Genomic DNA, 27,500 nt, shown 5'->3' with positions numbered 1-27,500 from the left:
TTTACGAAAATATATACACTTAACCATTGCTTGTTCATGTTCCATCATTTTTCCGATGCAGCTTGGATTTCCCTGGCAGGTGAGGACTCCGCGAATGAAGGGAGGTTTACACTATAGTGGCAAGTTTTACAAAGGGCAACGCTGCACTGAATACACTTAAAACTAGATTCTACTGCCCTTCCCTTGTGGGTCCTATTTCCTACCATATTACAATAAACACATTCTTTGTTCCTACCGTCAATTTTTACAATGAAATGTTTCCCGGAATTTCCAGGCTCATTACTTAGATCTTTGATGCTACATCGCTTAGTGGAATGCAGCAAAGAAACAGTTAAGGAAAACCCCGCAATTAACTGCTTAGCGAGATCAGTCCTAAAAGCTAACTGTTTAACTTTCCCTTCCCCTTGACTCACCTGATAATGATTAAACAAGATAAAAGCATTCCAAATTGAAATATGTGCTACAAACCAAAAAAGTTATCGATACCACTTATAACAATAACAGCCTAAAGAATAGTATTTGCGTAATTGATCTGCGAGATCAACACCACCCATGTTCTTGCTGTACTGAGCAACAACTGCAGGCCTAGAGAGATTTTGGTTGTGTCTTTGCAGCTTCGATTTCCCTGGTAGGTGAGGACTCGGCAAATGAAGGGAGGTTTACACTTTTTACAATGTGCAGTAATCATCAAAGCAAGTTTTACAAAGAGCAACGCTGCCCTGAATACACTTAAAACTAGATTCTACTGCCCTTCCCTTGGGGGTCCTATTTCCTACCATCTTACAATAAACACATTCTTTCTTCCCACCGTCAATTTTTACAATGAAATGTTTCCCGGAATTTCCAGGCTCATTACTTAGATCCTCGATCCCACATCGCTTAGCGGAATGTGGCCAAGAAACAGTCAAGGAAAAGCCCGCAATTTACTTCTTAGCGAGATTAGTCCTAAAAGCTAACTGTTTAACTTTCCCTTCCTCCTGACTCACCCGATAATGATTAAACAAGATAAAGGCATTACAAATTGAATTATGTGCTACAAACCAAAAAAGAACGGCCTAAAGAATAGTATTTGCGTAGTTGATCTGCGATCAACACCACCCATGTTCTTGTTGTACTGAGCAACAACTGCAGGCCTAGAGAGATTTTGGTTGTGTCTTTGCACTTCTACATCTGGAGCTAAAGGACTACAATCAGTTGAAAGAAACGAAACGTCCCTTTTGTCGTGCCATTTCGTGAAAACTTTGTTCCCTTTCTGCCTAACTACTTTCTCGCCTACCACACGCAATTTATCCTTCACACAAGGTGGAAGGTCCATGCCGTTGACCCTTACAGTAGCACAAGCGTAAGTGTCATTACTCTCGATGTGTTCTAACAACTTAACTGAGCTAAAAATATTATCAAAGTATACATGATGATTCTTATTCATGAAAGGCCTTACCATTTTAGTGACTACATTGTAACCTAAACTGTAAATTCTAGGCCGCTGGTTTGCTTCCTTACCTAATTAAACATCATAATTTAAAACGTAACCATTACTAGAATCAGCGGCCATCCAGACTTTAATACCGTACTTAGTTGGTTTGGCTAGCATATACTGTCTAAAAGAAAGCCTTCTCCTAAAGCCAACCATAGTCTCATCTACAGAAATGTTCTTAGTGGACTTAAATTATTTTCGCACTTATTGCTAACATAATCTAGAACTGACCTAACCTTGAAGAGGCGATCATAATTTGCATTGCCACGTGCAGGCTACCTGGAGGAATCGCTAAAATGCAAACAAGAAGATCTCTTAGATCTTATAACCGCGCTTTAAAAATTTATCTGTTTTCTTACCACTATAGTCGCAACGTAGTGCACATTCCAAAGCAATCCTTGTTGATTCACTGATGACTATAGATACAAAATCACTTGATCAATCTGTAGCACAACAACTGACAACAACCAACACAGTTTCGACTGCACACGAAGTTATTGCACCATCACTTATAGCCGAGGTGAAATCTCTGATTGCATCATCAGTCCTTTGCCGTTTTAAAATCTCCAATGACGTGATGGTCTTAACAAATCTGGACCTTTCTTTGGATATGTATGGGTATGAACGATATGACAATAACACTGTTAACTACTTACATCTTTTTTTCTTAAGAGTCATGATTAAATTTAATTGTTTTCTTACATGAGTAAAGGGCTACCAAAGTAGTCAGACGCATTACATAATTGAAGAATTACGTTTTTGACGGTTATCTTTAATACGATGGTTATTTCGCAAAGTCGACACATTCGATGGATGATGTAATGGCTTTTTATGTCTTGAATACTCGCTTCGAAAGCGCTTTTTTAAAAAAAAAGGCAATATATTTTGTACCAAATAAAGACTGGAATATTCATTAAATGTTAAGTGCATTAAGAGTTTAACAAAAAAAATAACAGAATTACATGCAAATGTGGAAGTATGGTTTCGTTGTGAGAGTCTGTGTTCTTGGTGGTAACTGAAAGAAAAGTGGGCTTTGGGTACGTGAATCAGGGGTCTGTTTGTCAAAAGTTCTGGAATTTTATGAGTTACTTTCGGGTGAGGTTATCCTTTTTGTATCTTGAGAATAGAAAAGATTTGATTCGTGAAACTTCACAATGGTTTTGTTTTTGTTATCTTGAAACTGTTGTTGGCAGCTTCACAAATGACTTTTTGGATTTTGAAGAAAGTTGGTTGATGTCATCACATTTAAGTGGCCGATGCTCAATATATGAGTATCTGTGCTTGAGTATATGCAAGAGTAGGAATTTAAGGATTTGTATCGAGAAAATGGTTTTCCTCAAAATTGAAAAAAATATTTAGGCTTTGAAATAAAAAAATTGCGTTTATTGTCTCAGTCTTGCGGGTTTTTGTTTTTGGTATCGTTTTTGGCTAGATTATTGACTGTTGTCGATCTGCAGAAGGATACAAACAGAACAAGGTTACGGCGGTTGTGATTTGCTCGGCAATAAAGTTTGAAAACAAATAATTCAATGAATGCTCATAGGGTCAACTGAGTCCTGTGTTATGTTTTTTTGGTCGATTCGAGTTGTTTTTGCCGTTATTTTGAGAGATCTTTTTTGGACCACCAGTTGGAGAGTCAAGTCAATTGATTCTTTAAATAGCGATCCAGAGAAGATCTCTCAAAATTACACCAAAAGTAGCTCGGAATGATGAAAAACATAACACAGGACTTAGTTAACACTTTGTTTGATCTTTCATGAAATTATTTGCTTTCAAACTTTATTGCTTCTGTATACATCCTCGTTGCAGATCGATACCAACAACACCAAGGTTGACAGAGGGCGGTCTTCCGATACAGCACTCTGACGCAGGACAGCACGATAGGGTAGATAAAACTCTCTACCAGTCACCTCAGCAGGTGCTGGCTCTACTACGCCTTCTTGAAGGTGCTTTCTGATCACAGCATCACAGTCCTCTAACATGTCGGTTCTTCTCAACTTCCATACAAGAGTGTTCAATCTGCGTAAACTTCCATCCCGGTTGTTTGGTAACGGAGGACAGTTTCCCTTCCAAGGAAGTTCAGTTTGGTACCATCCTTCTGAAGATCGAACTAACTGTTCTTTCAATTCTTCGTAAATTCACCTTGATCTCCGGTTGAAGAGTCTTCCAGACCAAGGACATCAAGTGTCATTAAGTAAAGTACGATCGTCCGTACGAATTAATGGCTAGATAAGCAGTTGACAATTCCCTGTCAGCTCCCCAGTGCGAATCTTTGCAAATCATTTGTGCCCAGTATGATGTGTACGAGTAGCCTGTCTTCAGTGTCGTCATCATCCGTTCGCACCCCCTTGAGATGAGAATTCGCCTCAAGTATTTCCTTGTAATGTGGGTTCTCCAGAACCAATAACTCTTGCTTGTTGACTTTCCTAATATCAACTTCCAGGTTGGTGTCCAAGAAAAGAATTTGTGGAGTAGCTTCTTCCACCAAGTTTGAGCTATTACTGGTGAACTGTTTTGTCATTTTCGTTCTCTTTCTCTCTTCTCCTGTCATAGGCCTTCCAGGAATCTTGTAACCTAATCAGATTCAAAATTTCAATTCAGAGCAAAATGCAGCACTTAAAGTTTATATCCCTCCAATGCTTGACTTGAATGACTATGTAGCCAGCAGTGTGTCTAAACAAAGCTATATTATGTCAAACCTTGATTGAAACCAGCAAAAAATGCAGGAAAAAGTATTTTCCAAACCTGAACATGAAAAGCGTCGACTGTCAAGAGCTTTTGTTGAGGTAGCATGGCCGTGTAGCTGCTTCGAGCCAGAGAAACAGCACAAAAAATGAAGCCTAGTTTATGCTCAGGTGTGAGTTTCTGACCTGGATTGAGCCTGCAATCCAGTCAACAACCAGTCCCTGGTCAGCGGTCAACTTAAAAAAAAAAGCTGACCACGATAAGGTCCAATTTCAGCCCGCAATATGGTCATGTGATACTGGTCAGCGGATACCTTGTTTTGACTGATGTCCTACAGATGTAACCTGTAAACTAGCTGGAGTGTCAGCTGGAGTATTGTCTCCTCAATGAGCTCTAAACTTGAGCCTGTGATATGGTCATGTGATACTGGTCACATTGGCATACATGGAGGGGTGGACGGACGTTTTCTCATACGGTGAACAAAACCAATTTTCTCGCATCGATGGGTTACCATATTTTCTTAAATATGCTGCTCCTTGCGAGCACACCTTTGGCACGCGGGGAGCTCCGCTATGAAGCGGCAGACGATAAAAGAAATGGACAGAATTATCTGTTAAATAGAGAGATCATTATACTAGGCGACTTTAATATTGAGTACAGAGAAATTTGCTTGTCAAAGCAATGGTTGATTTGAATATGTTCCAACTTGTCCATGGAATTACCAGGCCCGTGTCAAAAACCTGACCACATCCAGAGTGCCTTCCTAATGTGAGGACTGTGTCTTCTGGGATGTCTGATCATCCCCCAGTCATTGGTTAATAGGACATTTTTGCACTGGATGAAAAATGATAATCAACACACCACAGTAACATATTGTGACATAAGGAGTCTCAACAAGGAGCAACTTGTTTCATCGTTGCATGAGGCTGTGCCTTTGTGTTCAAGGATCCTAACGATGTAGCTGACACCTGGTACAAAATATTCAATGGCATTATTGATGCAAGAGACAAGAGAGTAAAGCACAAAGCTCAGGAAAAATGGTTCAACACTGAAATCCAAAAAGGGATAAAAGCTAGGGACAAACTTCTCAAGAAAGGCAGAAAGGGACTGGAATGTATTTAAACAAGCTAAAAACAGTGTGACTCAACTTATCAGGAGTACAAAACAATCGTACTTCAAGAATAAAATTAACAAAAACAAAACCTCTCCAGAAAATACTGGAACCTTATTAAGTGACTATCAAATGATGACAAAAGCACTGAAAGTGGAATTAAACATCTCACAAAAAACAAGGAGAATATCTCGCATAAACAAAGTATTGCTGAGATTTTAAATTTGTTTTTAGTTGATCAACCAAAGAAACTAGTTGCGGAGCTAGGGCTTGATTCGCCAACTGGCTACTCAATGATAATGATTCACCAACAGGGCATTGGATCATTTGACCTCTCGACAATAACACAGAGGAGGGTTGTACAATTACTGCTTTCTATCTCAAGCCATAAAGCCACCAGAGATGATGGCATTAGTGCCAAATTACTCAGAATTGCTGCATCTGCAATATCATCATCGCTGTCACAGCTACTGAACTTCTGCCTGACTTCAAATACCCCCCCCCCCCCCTGCACAGTGTATGTCCAGTTCATGTCTTCCATCTGGCCGTTTTCCGTTTTTATAGATTATAAGAATGCTCTCGATTTGATTGCTCATCAGCTGTTATTATTGAAACTGAAGGTGCTTGGAGTGAATGCGACTTTTCTTCCCCTGTTCTGCGACTATTTGAGTGGACTAAGTCAGTATGTAAATGTAGACGGGTTCTGTTCTACAAAAAGATCTGTCGCTCATTGTGCCACAGACAAGTATTTTAGGTCCTACCTTATTCCTTGTATTTATTAATGATCTGCCCAAAGCATTAGGCGAGTTCATACTAGGGTCCAAGGAGGCCTTAAGTACCATAAAAACTCAAGTGAACTTGAGACGCTCGATGCTCACTTTTAAAGATAAGCGTTCACACTAAATTGTAAAGTATGCTATTTGCGGGATTGCTTGTCAATCAAACAAGGCGGCAAAACCTGCCAAAGAAAATAAGGAGACACTCAAATTTTCACCATGCGACCTCGAAAAGGTTCAAATAGCATGCCTTTTTTTTTTACTTTTCTACTCTTGCGACAGCAGTCTTTTGCGCTTCAACAAATGTATTGCTTTGCTTTGATGGAGGAAGCCTTTAGAATTAGCCGGCGAAATGGTCTGATGTTGCTTATGTGTATGGCAGGACTTTCACAGCAACAAAGACCACAACTGAAAGGAAGAGCTTGGGTTTGCCCTCGACCACAAAACTGGTTTCGCCTTCTAATAGCTAATCCAGCACTGAATTTTCTTTGGAAGGAACATTTGAATACCTTTGTGACCTTGTAAGAGAAGATCTACAAGAACAACAGACGTGGATGCGAGTGCCAATCAGCGTAGAAGAAAGGGTCGACTTGCAACCGGCAACAGTTATAGAAACTGTGGATTACAATTTGGATATGGAAAGTCACGAGTCAAGCTAGAGAGGAACTTTTATTTTGAAGGGATAATTTGCGGGAACTCAATGGGGTTTTGTTCTGGCCTTCCCCCTTATTTCCTTCGAAGATAGTTTTTTCAGATGCATCAGCAGCCGGCTGTGCTGCTTTTATTCAAGGTTCCATTGCAATCTTTCTTAGAAACTGGTCTTCGATCGAGTCTCAAAAGTCCTCCATGTGGAGAGAGTTGGCGACATTTAAGTTCGCTCTTGAAGCTTTTGTAGAACAGTTGGCAGCTAGTAGAGTACGTTGGAACACAGATAGTTGGAATGTTGCGACAGTCGTTCAAGTTGGTAGCATGATTCAGGAACTGCAAGACCTCGCACTAGGCATTTTCTAATTTTCCCTTGTCAAATTCTTCTTGATGTCGTTTGGATCCTGTGCATTCTCGTACCCAGAGCTGCGATCCTCTTGGCCAGCGCCACAGATCGAGAGCTCTGGAAGGTTCCAACTGAACGGCTTGTTTTGATTGGCAGATTTAATACAAGAGAATCAAACGGGAAATGATAAGGTTGTAAACATGGCCGATGACAGTGGCTCACCAACTAAGCAATTCTCCAGCCTTAAGGATGTTTGCAGAACTTGCAACAATAATATAATTTTAAAAAAAACCATCTTCCAGATTTGTTTGGAGACAAAGCTAAGGAAGAAAGAATCGTAGCCGACTTAGAAAAAATGTTCGGTTTAAAAATTACTTGTGATGATGGATTGCCATCACGAACATGTAGGTCCTGTTATGCTAAAATATCAAAAATTCAGGCGTTTGCGAAAATGATTTTTGAGTCCAAGGCCCAACAAGAATCGGTTGTCAGGGCGAAAAAAGGAAAGTCGGTTGGGGATAGCCGGACCTCAACTACTTCACCTGGATCAAGAAGAGAAAAAAAGAAGAGTAAGGTATACGTACTGTACGTAAAGTTCAGGAAATATGAAACAAGAGATCCATTGCTGTGAAAGGTTATTAGTCTGTTGGAATTGGTCCTATTTGGATTTAGCTAAAGAAAGGAAGAATAAAGTACGGCATATAAAAAAACTATTATGAGATGTGCCACCTGAGCTGAATAGTGTTCTAATTTTTACACAAAGTTATGGAAAATGATTTCTCCATACTGTAGTGGTGCTGTAAAATGAAACTCCTTGCCAAACAGTTTTAAAGCAATCACATGTAAACCTTCATAGTTGTTTAAAGAAAAACTAAAACGTTTTGTACAATAGTATAGTGATTCTGTATGAAAAATCTTATGTAGTGTATTGTATAATTTAATTGCTGCTTATACCAAAATTATATATAAGTGGATCTCCCTATTGCAGAGATTTCCTTCTTGTAAATAATGAAATACATTAATAGATTGGACAATATGAGGGAAATAAAAACAATTATTTTACTTGCATACGTTTTTTAAAAAGTGAGAACGACTATCTAGAGACTAAACTATTTTGTTTGTCAATGACCCCATCTTCCTAGGGGCATTTGTGAGGAGGGAAGTAAACAACTCGCTCAAATGCCTGCATGGCTATGCTCATGGGCTTCAGGAGCAGCTGTCCCCCTTTAGCAAATTGCTAATTTCAACTGGGACATGCTGCTCCTATTACTTCTAGGAAGCCAGATTCAAATTGCTGTTCCACGGTGATTGTCTGGCAAGAACTGACAAGTACAAATTTCCAGACACTATTTAACATTGATATTATGCACATGCTCCTCTTATACTAATAATTATATTGGTATGCAGGGAGCGGTTGAAGAAAGGTCAAAAGTCAAAGCAGCACTATTTGCCCCTGAAGTATCTCCAAATATTACCCCTATGAGCCTAATTTTACCAGCTGAGCCAAGAGAACAGGAGGCAGGTGTTGAATCTATGGGAACAACTGCAACTAAGACAAGGAAACTTCCTCCAGGCATTGCCCTCCCTGAGATGAAAGAACTATCTAAAAGTTTTGAAATCCTTTCAAATTGTGGACTGGGAAACCCTGGACTGGCAAAGGTCTTGAACTTAACATGCAAACATGATTTGTATGGTCTTTTAGCTGTTCTCCTCTGTTGTGTTAAAGCCTATAATAAATCTGTTGAAAACAAAAATGAGTGATTGACATGACAGGTTTCAACCTCAGACCAAAAAGTGCAAGCATGCATGTATCATGGCCCTTTTCAACAATCACCTTGGACCAAGAATTAAATCATACAGGCTATAATTATCACACCTTGGGATTTGTTTGATTGATACACCAACTTTTAACAATAACTTTCACCGATCGGATTTGAAGGTATGTTGTGTTTTTTAAAAGGACTAGTGACTCATTATGTTGCGTAAGTAGTCAAGCTTATATATATCACCATATTAAAAATTGCGTTTGACTAATTTGCATATTTTAATAGCACAGGGGCCAAGTTACTTGAAGCATGGTTAGTGCTAACTAGTGGTTAAGTTCTAGGTATCAGAACCTATAGGTTGTCATGGTATTTATCCCAGGTTAGCGCTAACCTTGCTTCGATCAGCTTCATGGCCAAAGTTTAAAAGTAAACTTCCAGTTGCATGTAGGCATAAATAGACTGTTGTGTTTGCTGTAACAGGTAATTACAATTCATGCTGTTCATGTATGTTTTAAGAGGTGGCAAATTATTCTTTTCAAAAACATTAACATGGCTGGGACAATCCTTTAATTGCTAACAGCCCACTTAAGCTTGCAATCAGTGTCCAGAGCTGTCTCCAGCAGGTGCAAAACACAGGTCACAGGTCATTGTTTTTCCAATACTGTTGAAACAAAGCTAAACATTTAATAAAGCTAACTTAAAGTCTAAACAAAGTTGTTAGGCCTTATAATGTTAGCATCAGTTAAGAGTTATGGTTGTCTGAATTATAACTGCAAAAACAATGACCTTTGACCTGTGATCTGTGTTTTGTACCTGCAGCATTTTATTTCAAATGCCTTCACTGGCAAATATTTCTAGATCATTTGCAAGCAAAATCTTACAGGGATCTGCAGACTGGCAGAATCCTCTAGTCTGAGCTTACTTTTAAAATAATTATTGTTATTATCATAATTTATCACCTAAAAGCAGTACTTTGTTTTTAAAGACAACGGATAAGCCTTGTTTAGACAGAAACACTGTTAAAATGCTGGCCACAATGATTGCTACCGGCCAGGGTCAACATCTCTCCAAATAGGAAAAATACTTATGCAGGACAGTGACCTACGAGATGCAGTCACATTTAAGCTTTGTTACTGAAGGATGTGGATGACCAGTGTAAGAAGCTCGTAAGAAAAATGAAGAAAGTTCTTCTGTATTACGTGTGCCACGATCAAAACACAAGGTAATTAAACCATGTTTTAAATTGACAAAAATCATTGGAGATTTTCCCTGGATTGAACCCTTTGGTTAATTTATCATGAACATTGAAGTGTATTATATCTAAGAGTTGCTCACAAGTCCAAATGATAAGTTAAATTAACGAAATTAAAAACTTACATTATTATATTTTGTCACTTGGAAAGTGCATTGTATGCCTTATATATTTGGAAAGTGGGAAATAGCAAATTTATTTTATGTTATATTATTCCCTCTATGTTAATTAATTTGCAAGGAATGTCTCTGAGACTACTAAAATCCCAACGTTGTTCTCAAGCTAATGCCCTAATTAAAACTAATGCAGGTCAGATCTATTAATAATGCTGTAGGAATTTGATGTTACTTTAGTTCTCTGATTGAACCAATTTTCAAGTTATACCCAGGAGGGTTATAGCCGTTACATCCTATACAAATCCTGGTAACCTAGCTGAGTTGAATACTGGTTTAACCCAAGAATGGATTTTGCAACATCATTGATTTGCATTAGCTACAGGATAACACACTCCAGCCTTGAACTTCATGCATGGAGATTTGAAATATTGCTTGTTGCAGGATGCCAATTAATAACCCCTTTATATTTTTATACATATGCCTTGAAACTTTTTCGTGGGAGAGCATTATCATGGAAATGAGGCAGCATGCTCCAGATGTTCTGGATTTCCTATTGCAGTACCAGAGATAAAAAAAGATTCAGAGCAACAAATTCCACCTTTGTGTACAGCCTATGGAATACTGATGCATTCCAGGTGGAAAGAACTCAGCCTTGTTTTATCCCACCCGGATGGTTCGGATTTAAAACCAGATTAAACCAATGCACATTTACTCAACAGTTTAATAGCGGACAAAGTGTTCGTAAGAAACCTATTGCACGCATGCAACAATGGGTAATACACTACAATCTCTCCCTTGTTTGAAATAGATCCTGGACTGAAAACTGATGTGAAAATGGATCTCTTACAAAGTAAAACTATTCTAGGTAACAACAATCTTTCTTAAAGGGGAACTGTTTGCCCTCGGGTTCATGTCTCAATTTTTGATAACATCATTCCCATATCTTTTCGTTCAAATGAAATATTGTACCTGAAAGACGACTGAAAATGCAAATAGAAATCCGCCATCTTGAAAATTGCCCGCTTGTTCAGAAAGCGGTCAGCGTATCATTGTGTGACGTAGAATCGTCAAACCCATGAGATGTAAATTGATAATTGCGCGTCTTCCAGTTGTGTACAATATTTTGCATCGGCAAAGGAGGAGCTTTTGCCTTTGTATCATCGCTAAAAATGGCCAATTTTGGGACGTATTCTGATAAAATTGATGAGGAAAAAGCCTCCGAAAGATTTTTGATCCAGCCGTACCACTTTGAACCGCATGTGAGCTCTGATAAAGCGGATAGAACCCCGAAGACGTAGCGACGAATGCATGGGGGAAGCCAGTGGTTTCACCCCGTTGCCAGTTAGCCCCGTCGAGGTAGCCCCGTAAGTTATCTAGTTCCCCCCACGTAGTTGGACCCCGTTATGATAAAGTAATACTAACTTTTTTCGCTCCCTTTTAGAATCTAGGCTTACCTGGCGAACAAACCGTTGATATGTACTTTACGATGTTCACCGCTGACAAACTTGTAACAAGGCGCTGCCACTCCCAGGGATTTATCCGCGATCAAATCAAAACCTATCGAGTCTATTAAAGTTTAGTTAGAATTCAGGAAATGAGAACGTACTTTTAGTAAAGTCTAGAGTCTTTTATTTTATTAGCATTCGGAATTGAGTTGCGAAAAAAATGTCACTCGTAAAGTCCATTGTGTGTGCTGGTTTGTGCTCTGATTTGTTTGAAAGACATGCCGTTCAAGTCAAGTCCATTTTTTGTAAAGGGCACATGTCTTTCGTTCTAATCGTTCGAGTCAATTCTTTACCTATTTCTTGGGAACAGTTCAAACATCAATCGACATGCGAACCCATTAACTTTTATTACAAAGGAACGGAGGTGAGAAAAAAAGAACTCATTAGGAGAGTATTGTGATAACGAAACATAATTAGAATATCAATATTGGTTTGAAATACCGTAAGTTCCGGCCGAGTACCCGCGGGTAATCTGTTAATTTTTCTGCAAACAGTTGCTAGTGCGGGTTAGAGGAAGGTGCAGGTGATGTGATAATTTTTTAATCATAGCGCTTTAAAACCGTAAGAAGAAAAAAAAACAAAGGATAACAGCCATTCAAGAAACTGTTCCTAAAAAACTGTGTACTGCCTCATTTATTTTGCTTTGATTGTTTACCGGTAACAGACTGTTTTGTTCTTAATCTGAGCCGATGCAAATTGAAAAATTTGTGCTACCGGTATCACTTTCTTATCTTGTCAATTTCACAGCTTGTTTCTTTTATGTAGAGCAAGAAACATGTCTCACATACACAGGTAATGAACTTAAAACTAAAACAATTTAAATGTGAAAGGAACGCTTCAAAGCTATTCACAAGAAGAACTGAAACCGACGTGCTCATGGCGCGGCATAATTACTGGCGCAACATAAAAAGACAACTGTCGGCACGCGTGTAAACAAACATTCACAGCGACAAAATTTAAAATACCAGAATGTACAGCGCATCAGTGACATATTCTTCGCTACTGCTGCCTAAATTTTGTGATTATTTTCCCGTTTCAAGCGATTTCGTAGAGTCATTATATCCTGAGATATCCATTTTTTCAGACCAGACTTTCACAAGCGGTGCAATTCTCAATGAAACATCGAAAACAATACGTGTGAAAATTTACTAATTGCATGCTAAAGAACATTTTGTCAACACAATGGTTGAGGAGATTGGGTCGCGCAAGATGGTGGAGTAGACGTGTTTATGCTAGCTCCGTTCTTGGATATGGCACATGGCCAAAAATATTAAAAGAAAAACTTGGAAAAGCTCCTCAACATCCTCTACTGAAGAAAACTTCTCGCCGGATGACAAAAGGATAAAACATAACGTATCATTCACAGATTCTGAGCGTAGTAGCGAGTCGGATGAGGTGCTCACTTTGCTGAACATGGCGGAGACAGTAATGCCAAAACTAGACCAAGTGTTACAAAAGCTACAAAAATTAGAAGATCAAATTCAATCAGTGGACGAGAAAGTAAGTAGCCTTCAAGTTAAGGTCGAAAGTTTCGAGGTGTTTAAGAAGGAGACAGAAACGAAGATTAAAGAGCTTGAGGACGGTTTGAACTTCGCTAATGCAGAAAGAGAGTCGTTCAAGAAGAATTTTCAAAAAATTCAGAGTCAAGTTCACCTTCTCAAAGACGAGAAACTGTATAAGGAGGTTTATCAGCGGCGTGAGAATCTTCGTTTCTTTGGAATTAAAGGAGAAAAAGATGTAAACGAAGACACGAGGGAGGTTTTGGTTGATTTTTTAAAAACCGAACTCGGCGTGGAAGATGCCGATAATATAGAATTTCACAGGGTGCACCGAGTTGGAAAGCCTAGACAAATAATTGCGCGTTTTTTAAGATACCCTGATCGTGAGGAGGTCATGTCAAAGGCGAAGAAATTGAAAGGTAAAAACTTTGGAATCTCACCAGACCTTCCAAAAGAAATTCTAGAGCGTAGAAAGAAGAAGATGCATCGTTTTAAAAAGGCAAAAGAAGAGGGTAAGACCGTCTATTTTAGTAGGGCGGAGCCTGATAAGTTGTTTATTGACGGTGTTCAAATATAAAAACGTAAAATCTAAAACTTCAGGTCATGTATAAAACTATTTCTTTACCAAATTTGCATTTTTTTTTCCAAGAACTGGGGTTTTTTGTTTGCATTGTTACTAGGTGTTATGAGGATTGAAAGACCCTTTGTGTTAGTAGCTTTATATTTAACAGCTTTCGCTGGCTACTTTTTAACGATGTAATTATGTGTCGGAGTTTTGCTTTGTGCCTTTTGTTTTCTTTTACGCACTTTATCGGGCTAACTTTATATTGTTCTTGTGTGAGGGACATGCAGTGCACCCATGGCTTGAGCTTCATGTATGCAGGTGCCTCTTGACGTATTTATTCTCTTCACTGAAATGACTCTTTGAAATCTTCACAAAACGGGGGATTCGCTCTTTTGACAAAAGAAAGGCACTTTTTTACTGGTTAACAAAAGAGAGATCCGATATTATCTTTTTACAAGAAACTTACAGTACTCCAGACGTCGAAAAGTTTTGGAAGTCGCAGTGGAGGGGCAACATTTTCTTTAGTCATGGTTCGGAGCACAGTAGGGGGGTTCTGATTTTGGTTAAGGAGAATTTCGAGTGTGATATTGAAGAACGCCAAGAAGATGAACAAGGAAGATTTATTATTTTAAAAGGTGTCATTCAGGGATATAGTTTTGTTTTTGTCAATATTTATTCCCCAATTAAGACCAAAGATCAATGCATCTTCTTTGAGGAAATTCAAAAACAACTCGATAAATTAGAATTAGAGGATAGTTGTGAAGTTATTATTGGAGGCGATTTCAATGTTATTTTCGATGCTGAGTTGGATGGAACTGGAGGCAAACCTCAAGTAAGAGAATCCTGTAAAAAAATTGAAGATTTGTGTTAATCTTATGATATGATTGATATATTGAGAATAATAAATCCATAGACTAAGCGCTTTACATGGAGACAAAAAAACCCTACAATACAGCGACGTTTGGACTTTTGGCTAATAAGCAGTAGTGTTCAAGAAGAGGTAGAAGATGTAGATATTATTCCTGCAATAAGAACGGATCACTCCGCTATTACAATGCATATAAACGGAATTGAAGAAACGGGACGGGGACCTTCCTTTTGGAAATTTAATTCTAGTCTTTTAGAAGATGATGAATATATCTCTTTTATAACTGAGAATTACAGTGATTGGTTGGAAGATGGAAAAGAGATTCAGGATCCAAGGGTCCTTTGGGACTTCATTAAGTATAAAATCCGTTATGAAACTATTACCTATAGCAAACAGAAGGCTAGAATTAGAAGGGAGAAATTATTAGACTTAGAACAAAAAATTAAAGAGTGCACAGCAAAATGCGATGAACAGCCCAGTCAAGAAAACGTGAGTGATCTGGAAATTTTAAAAACCGAATATGATAGTCAATATGATTATATAGCGCAAGGAGCAATAATTCGCTCGAGAGTAAATTGGTACGAATATGGCGAGAAAAGTAATAAGTACTTTTTGAACCTAGAAAATTCCAAAAAGAAAAAAAGTTGTATTAGGAAGTTAGTGGGGTTTAATGATGAATGCATAATGGATCCGAAACAAATAATGACAGAGATTCATAGCTTTTATGCCAATCTTTATGATAAAGACTCTTGTCAACAGGGTGGCTTGTCGATTGATGAATTCCTTAAGAATGTAAATACCAACATGTTAACAGACGAGCAGCAGGAATATTTGGAGAAAAAAATTACAACAAACGAATATTTAGAAGCGTTGAAATCATTTGAGAAAAACAAAACACCAGGGAATGATGGAGTAACTGTGAAGTTTTATCTTGGCTTCTGGCATCTCATAGAGAAATGTCTCGTCAATTCCTTGAATTTCGCTCACGAACACGGACAACTGTCAAATTCGCAAAAACAAGCTATGATTACGTTGTTGGAGAAGAAGGACAAAGACAGACGTTTTATCAAAAATTGGAGACCGATCTCACTGATTAATGTCGATGTTAAAATCGCATCAAAGGGCGATTGCAAGAAAGTTAAAATTGTTTTTACCTGAGCTTATTCATTCAAATCAAAATGGTTTTATCAAGGGAAGATCATTACTTGACGGAGTTCGAACAATTGAAGATGTACTTGAATTTGCTAAATTTACGGATAGTTCAGGTATTCTTTTAGCAGTTGATTTTGAGAAAGCATTCGACTCTTTGAATCATTCTTTCCTTTTTAAAATCTTGGAAAAATTTAACTTTGGAAAGCAATTTATAAAGTGGATCAAAACCTTCTACACTAACGTATCTAGTTGTGTCTTAAATAATGGTTTTACTACTGATTTGTTTGATATTCGTTGTGGCGTTAGACAGGGCGATCCCTTGTCACCTTTGTTATTTATTTTGGCCATTGAAGTGCTTGCTTGCAGAATTCGGGAGGATAAGGGAATTAAAGGTATTTTAATCAATGAGGAAGAAATCAAACTAACACTTTTTGCTGACGATATGACTTGTTTTCTCAGAGATATCGCATCGTATCATCGTTTATTGGCAACTCTGCAAATTTTTTATAAGTTCTCCAACCTTCGAGTTAATGATGATAAAACGGAGATTTTTGCCATTGGCACACATCACCTGCATCCAACTAAGTTTTCTCATAAAGTATGAAAATCAATTAAAATCCTGGGAATTGTATTTGATTATCACATAGCATCAAGGATGAGAGCCAACTTTGACTTAGTTCTTAAGTCTATGAAAGATATATTGAACATGTGGAAGTGGAGAGGACTTACACTGCTAGGAAGAATTCAGATTGTTAAATCCTTTATGCTACCAAAATTTATCGATATCGAAGATGGTGGACTTAGGATGCTAGACATTCAATCGATGATTCAAGCTCAGAGGGTGATGTTATTAAAAAGATTTGTAGATGAAGAAAGCAAGAGTTTTTGGAAGATAATACTAGACTATTTTCTTTCTCCAATAGGTGGAAAATTCATTCTTAAGTGTAATTTTGATACAAGAAAGTTGCCTGTCTACCTTCCAGCTTTTTATAAAGAATGTCTTAATGCTTGGTCAGCACTTAATGAATCTCCTATAAATACGTACAAAGACGTCGTGCATCAAGTTATTTGGAATAATAAATACATAATTGTTCAAAGGCTATCAACCTCCTGTCTGATACGGGAGTCTTTTTAAAGAGTGCAAATGTGTTAAATGCAAATCTTTCTCCATTAGAGCGTTTTAAATTAATGGGTATTGTCGATGCAATCCCTCGTGAATGGAGGCAGATCATTAGACAAAGTGCACAACATCTCCCGCCGTTACACATCGGTGATACAATTTATTTAAAGTTGGAAGACTCTCAGGTAGACTTGTTAAATGTCTCATCCATATTGCATTACACTGCTTTTAAAAGAGGAAAACAATCTCCTCCCACAGCTCAAAAGAAATTTCTGGAGACGTTTCCCCAGCTTCAAATTGATTGGAGCAAAATATACTCCTTACCGTTTATCGTTACAATTGAAACTAAAATCCGTGAATTCCAATATAAGATATTGAATAATATAGTCTTTACAAATGAAAAGATGTTTAGGTTAAAAATGATTGATTCGCCTTTATGTACATTTTGCAAACGAGAAATTGAATCCATTGAACATCTATTTTTTTACTGCAATGTGACGAAGACTTTTTGGGAAGCTTTTTGTTCTTGGCTTAGTAATTGTAACATTAACATACAATCCTTCAAAATAACAGAAATTTTGTTTGAAATATTCAATATACGAGACGACTTTATTATATTAAACCATCTGATATTGACAGCTAAATTGTATATTTATAGATGTAAGTTAAATAGTGTACATCCGATTTTACGAGTTTATAAGGCCAAGATTAAAGCTGTATACCAAGTAGAGAAAAAGATAGCAAGTAGGTGGAACAAACTAACTAAACATACCAAGAAATGGGAAAAGCTTTTGGCATATGCATATGTAGGCTTGTAGTGTGGGTGTTCTCCATGTGTCCCTCTTATGACTTTTTATTATTATTATTATTATTATTATTATTAGTCTTTGATAATAATGATGATGATGATGATGATGATGATTATTATTTATTTTTTTTTTTTTTTTTTCTTTTTACTATTGTTGTTCAAATTATGGTAAGAGTGTAAGTGTAGTAGTGTTATCTTGTAATTGTTATTTACTGAGTTGTAATTAGTAGTCTATTTTGATTTTGATATTGTAATTAATTGTGTGATTTGTATTTTAGTAATTCATAATCGTTTTATGTGTTTAAGTGTAACAAAGTAATAAAAAGTTTTAAATTACAAAAAAAAAAAACAAACAATGGTTGAAGTTTTTTATTGATTCAAAACGTTATAAAAAGGTAAGTGACTGAATGAGAATTACAAGCTTCAATCATTTCCGATAAGTCTAGCCACGAGTCATTTACGATAAGTGTAGCCACGAGTCAAAATGCCCAGCTTAAAACGCGCTCGTCAGAGTTTTACTTTTGAGTACAAGCTCAAAGTTATTGCTCGCGCAGATGAAATTGGCAACAGAGCAGCAGCAAGAGAGTTTGAAATTGATGAATCCATGATCCGTTACTGGCGAAAGAAGAAAGATGTCATGACAAAACATTCAAAGCGCCAACGCACCTGCCGTACTGGTATCGCCAAGTTTCCTGCACTGGAAAGAACTTTGAAGGAATGGATCATCAGCCAAAGAGAGAATAGCCGTGCAGTCACTACCGTCATGATCCGTCTCAAGGCAAAAGAATTAGCAAGGCAGATGAATGTCGCTGAATTTATTGGCGGTCCGAGCTGGTGTAGCAGATTCATGCGCCGAAATCGCCTATCCGTGCGTTCGAGAACCACTGTGGGCCAGAAACTGCCGGAGAACTGGGAGGAAAAGGTTACGAACTTTCATCAGTTTGTTTCGCGAAGAAAGGAGCAGCTTGCCATCCAAGCAGACCGTGTTTTCAACATGGACGAAGTGCCTATGTCGTTTGATGCTCCTTACTCCAGAACTGTCGATACAACTGGAGCTGAAAGCGTTCCTGTGTCAACCACCGGTCATGAAAAAACAGGCTTTACTGTTGTCCTTGCGTGCTCTGAGACCGGGAAAAAACTCAAGCCAATGGTCATCTTCAAAAGAAAAACCATGCCGAAAGAAAATCTCCCCGATGGTGTGGTTGTCCTGCTTGCAAAGCAAATCACTCTTTCTTTACCATTTTGTTCTTGTACTAGGATAGCACCAAGGCCAACTGGGCTGGCGTCAGTTATGACACGGGTTTTGTGCGGCACTGTCAAAGTAACCCAAGGTTTCTGTTTTGGCCAACCTCTTCTTTAGCTCATTAAACACTACAGTATGTGGCCCTTGGTCCGCGAGTTTTCCGAAAATTATGTCATATTTTCTCGTGAAATAAAATACGACTGAAAACGAAGGTGGACGATTAAATATTGATTAGTATTCTTTCCGGCCCTCCGGCTGATGTTGAAAGCGAGAAATTCAAGTTTGTTGACAGGTAGGTCTAATTGTCTTTCTTGAATTGTTTTATTTTGCGGCTCCGTAAAGTACATTGTCAAGTTTACTTAGCTTGTGCAGGGATAAAACTGAACGGGAGCACCTGTTTTATTGCAAAACAAGTTAACAGAGACACTTATTTCTTCTGGCGGGAAAGAAATTGCTGTAGAGTTTAAATTTTTTATTTCATCGACCCTTGAAAAAACATCAACACTTTTTGCGTGGAGGCCCTTGGTCCGCGACCTATAACCCTAGAGAACTTACATTTCTCAAAGCAGACTAGAAAACCCTGAAATAAATAGTAATGGCCTTTGTTTTTGTTAAACGGTTTTAACATCTCCTTGATAAATGTTTTCGGACTGATTTAAATTCTCTTGTATAATGAAAGTTTAGTTTTACAATTATAATATTTTTGACTACGTTAAATATTTTTACACATTCCAATTGTCAATAGGGTAAAGGGGGATATTTTTCTTTTGACTGTAGCGACTGTTAATTGTCCATAGCATGAAAATATACTGTTTACACTTGTGAAGATTTACCCTGAGGCTATTAAAAAAATTAAAGAAAAGGCGCGAAAACTGATGCATCGAGAAGACGACTGCGATGACTGCCGTGACAACTTGCGTGACAGTTGTCCAGGCTTTGAAATGCATATGCATTTGAACCTCTTAAGCCGCACAACTCGCTCAAGTAAGAGGCCAAGGAAGGAAAAAAACAGTATAAAATTTAAAAAAACATCAAACCAGTATTGGCTTCTAACCCTAATGAAAAATGTGTTTCATTTCTAACGCAAAGGTGTAGTGAGTGAGGGGGTTAACGAGGTAGTGGGTCAAACTTGGTATAGGCTAAGCTAGAACCGTTCAGATGTACCTGAAATGAATGGCTTGACACATAAGTACTCAGGAACTTTGCATGCTTTGTAGGCCAGTTCATTATGTCCAAAGTGTTTAAACCTGCAAACAATCGGGAGAAAACGCAGTAAACATATGAAAACGCACTGAAAGATGTCAAAGATGGAATGCCATTGCTGAGGGCAGCAAAACAGTGGGGCATTCCAGAGACAACTTTACGAGATAGAAACAATGGGAAATACGAACTAGCAGGCAAGGGAAAAATCCCGTATTTAACGGTGGCTGAAGAGGATAAGCTGGCTGACTGGTTGGTTGAGAGATCGAGGCGTGGTTTTGGCCTTTCTGTCAGTGAATTTCTCGACTCTGTACAAAAGTTCATTGAAAAGGACAAAAGAGAAACTCCATTTCAAAGGAACCGCCCCGGCAGAAAATGGTATAGAGGGTTCATTAAGAGAAACCCGAAAATCAGATTGAGAAATGCCCGTCCGCTAGACAAAAAGCGCGCTAAAATATCGGCTGCAGACTTGGACATCTGGTTCACTGAGTATGCGCAGTTTCTGAGAGAACATGGACTTGTCAACCGTCGCGATGAAACTGGATTTGACTTGCAAGGGAAGGCAGGAAAAGTTCTTGGACCAGCGGCACCTAAAAGCCAACCACATCGAGTAGTGATTGGGTCAAAGGAGCACATCACCGTTCTGCCTTGCTGCTGGGCAGTGGATACCCCCTTACTTTCTCTTCTCAGGAAAGCGTGTTCCCAATACGCACAATCTGTTGGACGGAGGAGTACCTGGCAGTGAATTCTCCATGTCTGAGAAAGGGTATATGGATGCTGCCACATTTTACATGTGGCTGGCTAACCACTTTATACCAAATTTACCATCCCCCAGGCCCGTTGTCCTTCTGGTTGACAGTGCAGATGCTCACATTGATTTGCAGACGTTTGAACTTGCCAAGGAGAATCAGGTGCATATTTTTGCCCTGTTAAAGAATGCCACCCACCTTGTGCAACCTGCAGACGTTGGTCTCTTCAGTTCGATGAAGCAGACATGGTATAAAAATGTCAGGCTCTTCTCCAAGAAACACCCTAATACGGACATTACTAAAAAGAACTTTTGCAGTGTCTTCAAATCCACTTGGGATGAAGTAATGCGTCCATCGACACTTTCAGATGCATTTAGGAAGTCCGGAATTTATCCTGTTTGCCGAGACCAGATCACTAATGACCAAGTAAGATAATCCCTAGTCTATTCCTGCAGTGACCAAAGCACACGTACACCTTTGCATCAGGCGTCAGAAGTTTCCCTACCCAAGCAAAGTGTGTTTACAGACACAACGGTTGCTCCATTGGCAGCATTGCTGTGAGTGTTTTGTCTTCCCCAGGGAAAAGAACATCTCTTACCTGCACATGCACTCCTTTGTCCCAGGACTGCAAGCCTTCGCTGCCTCATCAAAATGTTCTTGTAAAAACAACGGGCAATGTGTCTCACCAATCAGATCAACCAAAACAAAGTGCCTATTCCGATGCATTTGATGCACTGGAATCTGTTTTAGAAACTCCAGTAAAGGTGAAGTACAAGCACAGTTTGGACGAAGGCTACGACTTGGACGGCAGCCCCACATTTATTACTTGGAAAAAGCTGCGTACTGCCGCGTTAACTGTTCAGTCCTTACCAAATGAATTAGAAATACCGGAGCAACCGCTTTCTACTTCTGCCCCTTGGCCAAATGCAACTTCGGCATCGTCCTCTTCAGTTTCCCCAGTACTTGAGGAAATAATCATCTACCCTACCGCGCGCGAAAGTAGCAATGTGAAACGCAAAAATGTGAAAAGAACCCTTCCGAACTTTTTAACCGGTGAAACTTCAATGAAAATTATGCTGGATGCAAAATTAAAAAAAGCGAGGGAACTTGCAGCTAAGCAGAAGAAATTGAGGGAAAGGGAAGAGAAGAAGGAAGCGAAAAGAAGAGAAGTTCAAGAAAAAAAGGAAAAGAAAAAAACAGAAAAGGCAGCCAGAAAGAAAAGGAACACTGGGGCGCGAAATAAGTGTACGAGTAATGGAAGGAAATGGAGAAGATCGCTTCCCCAAAATAACGACAACTGCAAAGTATGCTGGCAAGCGTATTCTTCTTCCGATGATGAGAATTTGCCATGGGTTATGTGTGACTAATGCCAACTTTGGATGCACATTGATTGCATACCAGTTGGAGTCGATCAAACTCCAATTGACAATGAGGAACAATTTTTTTGTCACGACTGTTGTTGACTGAAGCCCGTTAAAATTTTATTTGCGAAAACAAAAGTCGATGACTGTTCAAGCTATCTTTTTGTCTGCTGATGAAGTCGGATGAACTCTCCGCAGTTTATTTCCACAAAATTGAAATCGTTATTAGAGTTGATGCCAGCGCTGTTTGCTTGTTGGACTTCATAATTTTTCTATTTAACAAAATCATCGTTTGAAAAGCAGTCGCGGTTACAACAGTGGTATAGAGAAAGTTTGGAAACTTTGGTTTATTGAACTACAGCATCTTGTGACTGAACGAGACTTCTGTTTGCTAGTCTAGATTTCCTCTTTATTTGGTAAAGTGTTGTGTTAGTTGCATTAAAACCTCATTCATACAAATTTTCGTCCAACATTTATCAGTGTAAGTAAAAAATTCATATCAATAAAATCATTGATCAACTTGGATGTATTTTTTTCAAACACATTATTTTATTCAATTATTGAAGGTAAGGATGTTACAAAAGTTGCCAGTCGTCAGGTTATTTCTATTAAAATCAGTGTTTAATTAAACACGTAGATTCCCAATCAACGACTCTAAAACGATCTACCGACACATTCATTTGCAGCAATCCAGCTTCAAAATGAGGAAAGTGATAATTTCTAATGCTGTCATTAAGGGCTAACATGAATTTCAAATCCGCCCTCCACCTTTACTGTGTCTACAAGTTACCAAAGAGTATGGTAATAAACATGATAAAAATGCCTGTTTGGTCTGGGTCCCGGAGTTAGAGTCCATACCACGGGAGATGTGGAATATAGTAACAGATGCCAAAAGGGGAGAAGTTGTGGAAACTATAGCAGGACTACCCATTGGACGGGTACCTCGAGGATTGTCATCCTGTTTTTGGGAGCTTTTGAGTTCTCCTGACGTTGCTTCAATTGAATGGTAAGATGAGACTGTAGCTGAGATAGACCGCAGGGGTCTTTACATCCCACATCCAACTAACATTAATTTAACTCTCGGGCATCTGTTTGGCCTTTATTTTTGCGCATCATATACAACATTCCATGGTATTTGTTTTTACATCGAAGACCATTAATTGTTTCAATGTTTTACATATCCGGAAAAGCAATTTGGTGCTATAAAAACAAAATTACAAGACAAAAGCTAAAGTGCTAGTCACCAAAGTGTAAAATTATATCCTATTAGTAATTTGTTAATAGTTATAAATTGTTTATTTGTGAAGCAGCAAAAATAAAAATCCGAAATTACCCTGGGCGAATGTTGGTTACTAAAAGAGAATTTGTTACTCTTCTTAAGCAAACAGGCTGGAGACCCCTGTCAGAGTTTTCCTCCATGGCCAGCACCGCAGTCACCTGGAGGAGGTGCGGTTATTCCGTGCTCCTTCATCATCACTGTTTCAGAAGATGGACGACTGGACGTACTGGATAAACTTCAGTCAGCATTAAATAGCATGGACGAAAAATCTGTTATGAAAATAACTATTTCTTAAATAATAAACACTGTTTCCAGATTTATTCACCTGTCTTTTACGTCCAAAGATTCAAAGTAATATTGAAAGTTAAAAGAAAGAAAGCAAAAGAAATTGACTTGGGAGGCAGATCGTTGTCCAAAAAGAAAACATTTAATTTTCACTCGCAATGACTCCTATCGAGACTTTTGCTTAGATATATCAAGGAAAATAAAGATTAATATTCTCATTCTCGTGACGATTTACGAATACTTTTCGTGCTGGTTACATGACTCGCGGACCAAGGACCACATTCGCAGACCAAGGGCCTGCGAGCACGGTCACCTTTTTTTGGAATTACGAGGAAAATATCACTTCTTGGAACTTGCCACTTTAAGATTATTGCAAGAAACAAAAGCTATCTTCAGGGAAAATTTCAGCTTGTTACGTGTTGATGCAGGTAAGATATTCAAGAAGACAACTTTTATTCGCGGACCAAGGGCCACATACTGTACTTCTTGTTCTTTTCCCCAGGAGAAATGAACATCTTTTCTTGTGAGTCTCCTGAGAGGTTCTGATACTGTCGCGAGATAAGGGATGAACCTCGCACAGAAGTTCACTAGACGTAAGAAGCTACGTACTTCTGCTGCTGACTCTGGTTGTCTGGCTTCTGTGACTGCTTCAACTTTTGCTTGGGATTGTCCTATTTCTTGTGCGGAAAGTAAGTGACCCATAAACTCAAGCTCAGACATGTGAAATTTGCACTTCTCTTTGTTCAGCGTTAGGCCTCTGTTCTGGATTCTCTTCATGGCCTCTTCAAGTCGCTTGTCATGCTCTTCTGTTGTTTGACCATGCACAATAATGTCATCATGTATGTTTCTCACACCATCACAGCCTTTGCATCGCCAAATTCGCAGTATTCTGCCTTTCACAAAGCCTTGTGATAAACTGATCGACACTTTCAGTAGGTAACTGAGCCATAGTCCGAAATAGGTGTCTCTCGCAGGGAACATTGACTTGGGGCGTGAAGTATTGATCGAGTTGTTCCATCGCTACTGTGTAAACGGTTTCACCTTTGCCAGGTTCTCGAGCTTCTGGAAACGTATACTAAACATCTTGCATTTGTGGTCCTCCACAGTGAAGTAGAAGAGCTTTCTTTTGTGTTGCGTTTTGCACTCCTTTTCCAACGACGAAAAATTCGAATGATTGCTTCCATTTCTTCCATCGTGCTCCAACAGTTGTAGGATCCCAGTGAATATCAAGGTTAGATATTCCACCTAAATCAGTGGTAATTGCGACAGCCATTCTCAAACTACAATACAGATCATTCAATCAGTGTTTGCTCGTCGCCAGTTGTTGTATCCTGCCCAGATGGTTCGGATTTAACCAGTAAACACTCGGATTAAACCAATGCACATTTACTCAACAGTTTAATGGCGGACAACATGTTTGTAAGCAACCTCTTGCACGCATGTGCCAATGGGTAATACACTACAAGTCCAGAAACTCGATGGCATCCTTCTTGGTTTTGGAAATGCTACTGAAAGGGTATTTATCTGCTGTTTAATTTGATTATTTTTAGTGGTCTTTTGATCTCAAATGACTTGTTAGTTGAAGAAAAGTCACAATACAACAACTATTCGTAATGATGCCTTAATTTGTGTGAATTAATTCATTGTGGAGACAAGTTAAGCTATTAATTTGTTGAATTATAATAATTAATATATAACAATTTATATATATGTCTTTTGCTTGCAGTCTCTTTAGATTAAAAGAATTGACAAAAATTGTTTGAAATCAGCAGATACTTTGTCATTTTTTTCCAAGAGCTACTAGTGTGTATTTTGATTATAGTTCTGCAAACTCTGGTCTGCAGTTGTTTATTCACATCAAAGATTGGTGGTTTTGAGGATTGCTGTCACTAGGGAGGGCTACCGTACCATCATGGATGACATGGGTTCTGACCTCTTAGATCGTGTGAGGAAGAACATAGCTGTTGGCCTTGAACCACGAATTGTGTTTGATAATCTGGATTTCAAAATTTTAGTCAATATAATTCTAACAAATCACTGGATTGCTCACTTTCTGACATTCGATATAGAGTGTCTTCACCGAACCTTGATGACTCCAAGGCACAGGTGCGCAGGTGGACAACGTTAAGGACTTCGAGAACATAGAGTACCTACTAAACAAGGAAGAATTGGAGAAGCTTAGAAGTGATTTCATTGTGCTTGTTGCTCGTGTTTTAAAGGAATTCTTTAAGTTAAGCAAAGCACTCGGAGACATTATACCAAAACACATCTCTCACAGGTGTCTTTACAGTAATTGCCATTATTTAGACAAAATATTCAATTATTATTCCTAGTTTTCTTACAGCTGAGATTCATGTTTAACTTGTTGCCTTTAGATTTTAAGGTAATGTGGCACCAACGGAAATGTTTGACTGTAATTTGTACCCAATAAATGTGTCAAGTGTGTTTTTGTCACACAGCCCTGGTATATCCATGGGCATGAATGAAGGTTACCTCTTTGGTCTCTATTTAATCTAACTATTTGTGTACTCATGACCAACTTATGAACAGTAAAGTTGATAGAAGATTGAAAGATCCCATGTAAGGTTCCCTTCCTTTTCATATCCATTCCCACAACCCATGACAGGTACATCTGTCAACACTATGCAGGGGGGTTTGGGGATAATGGTCAGTGTCAGAGATTATCATTTCAGGTTCTTTCCCATAATGCTATAAGCATGCACTGCAGTAGATAAATTTCAGACGTACAGAATTGCAAAGAAAAGCAGCACTTGCTCACGGCAGCATTAGAGATTATATCAATTGAAGTTAATAATAAGGCTAACTTTGCTGATTTCAGATACTCCACTGAAATGAAAGAGAAGTCGATCATCATTGGTTTGCCTGTGGTTCCTTTTAACCAGTCAAAACATTCTGATGTTTGCAGTTATCTTCAGTATGTGCAAAAACTTCTCATTGACATCTACAAACCAGAGGTAGAGTTCAAAAGAACAGTCATAACGAACATGTATATTTTAATCCTTGTTTTACACTCAATTCTGCTAATCACTTACAGTCTCCTTTAAGCATGAGAGCTACATTTGTTTACAACATTTATCAGTTTATAAACAATGAAAAGTAACCATATAAATGATTTCACATTTACTGTATTTTCTCGTTTAAACACCGGGTCAAAACTGCTAATTTTTAAATGAACGCCAGGGCGTTTGTTCGAGGTACCGGCGTTTATTTGCATCAAGCCAACAAGTACAGATATTCACTAGAAAAGCACTGCTATGACACCTACTGTACGGTATACTGCTTTTGTTATTTTAATAAATGCTTAACGAACAAGTCTGGCATAACATTAACTGCGATGTATATGCTGTACAACAAAACAAAATTGAGAATATATAGCAATGTTCACGTTCCTGTTATTATGACTGATGCGCTCTCTTTCTTTTGTTGTAGTGCTCGCTGTCATTAAAATCACGAGGATCCCTCCAGCGTTTGTTCGTTAGTTGTTTTAGCCTTGTCAAGCTCTGTAGCTCTGTAGGTTTCCTGTCTGACTTTAGCTGAACCTTTCCCTCCATGTTTTACAAAGAAGCAAAGAGTGGATGAGAGCTCTATAGGGATGTGTCTGACATGCATATTGTTGTTATCAGGTCCATGCTCACGGTACACGGCCATCGCACAAGGGTCGTACTTGTTGTTTT

The 27,500-nt window shown here is 38.5% G+C and overlaps 2 protein-coding genes across 2 annotated transcripts; both read left to right on the top strand.

Annotated features, from left to right (window-relative positions):
• Positions 1-20,243: 20,243 nt before the first annotated feature.
• LOC138046372 (uncharacterized) lies at positions 20,244-20,876 on the top strand. The gene has a single exon (XM_068893018.1). The coding sequence runs from the start codon at positions 20,244-20,246 to the stop codon at positions 20,874-20,876; it is 633 nt and encodes a 210-aa protein (XP_068749119.1).
• Positions 20,877-20,883: 7 nt separating this feature from the next.
• Positions 20,884-22,247, top strand: LOC138046370 (uncharacterized). The gene is made up of 2 exons (XM_068893017.1): positions 20,884-21,306; positions 21,504-22,247. Exons 1-2 carry the CDS (start codon positions 20,884-20,886, stop codon positions 22,245-22,247), a joined length of 1,167 nt encoding a protein of 388 aa, XP_068749118.1.
• The last annotated feature ends 5,253 nt before the right edge of the window (positions 22,248-27,500 follow it).

Source organism: Montipora capricornis, chromosome 4, assembly GCF_036669925.1.
Source record: "Montipora capricornis isolate CH-2021 chromosome 4, ASM3666992v2, whole genome shotgun sequence".
NCBI lineage: Eukaryota > Metazoa > Cnidaria > Anthozoa > Scleractinia > Acroporidae > Montipora > Montipora capricornis.
The sequence above is the reverse complement of the archived record's forward strand: the minus strand, read 5'-3'. Positions and strand labels throughout refer to the sequence as shown.

What these genes read in the sequence shown, in the direction of transcription:
- LOC138046372 (XM_068893018.1), top strand. Translation starts at nt 20,244, where the DNA reads ATGCCATTGCTGAGGGCAGCAAAACAGTGGGGCATTCCAGAGACAACT.
- LOC138046370 (XM_068893017.1), top strand. Translation starts at nt 20,884, where the DNA reads ATGTCTGAGAAAGGGTATATGGATGCTGCCACATTTTACATGTGGCTG. An exon ending in ACCAGATCACTAATGACCAA is followed by an intron (nt 21,307 to 21,503) that starts GTAAGATAATCC and finishes CCTTTGTCCCAG; the next exon opens with GACTGCAAGCCTTCGCTGCC.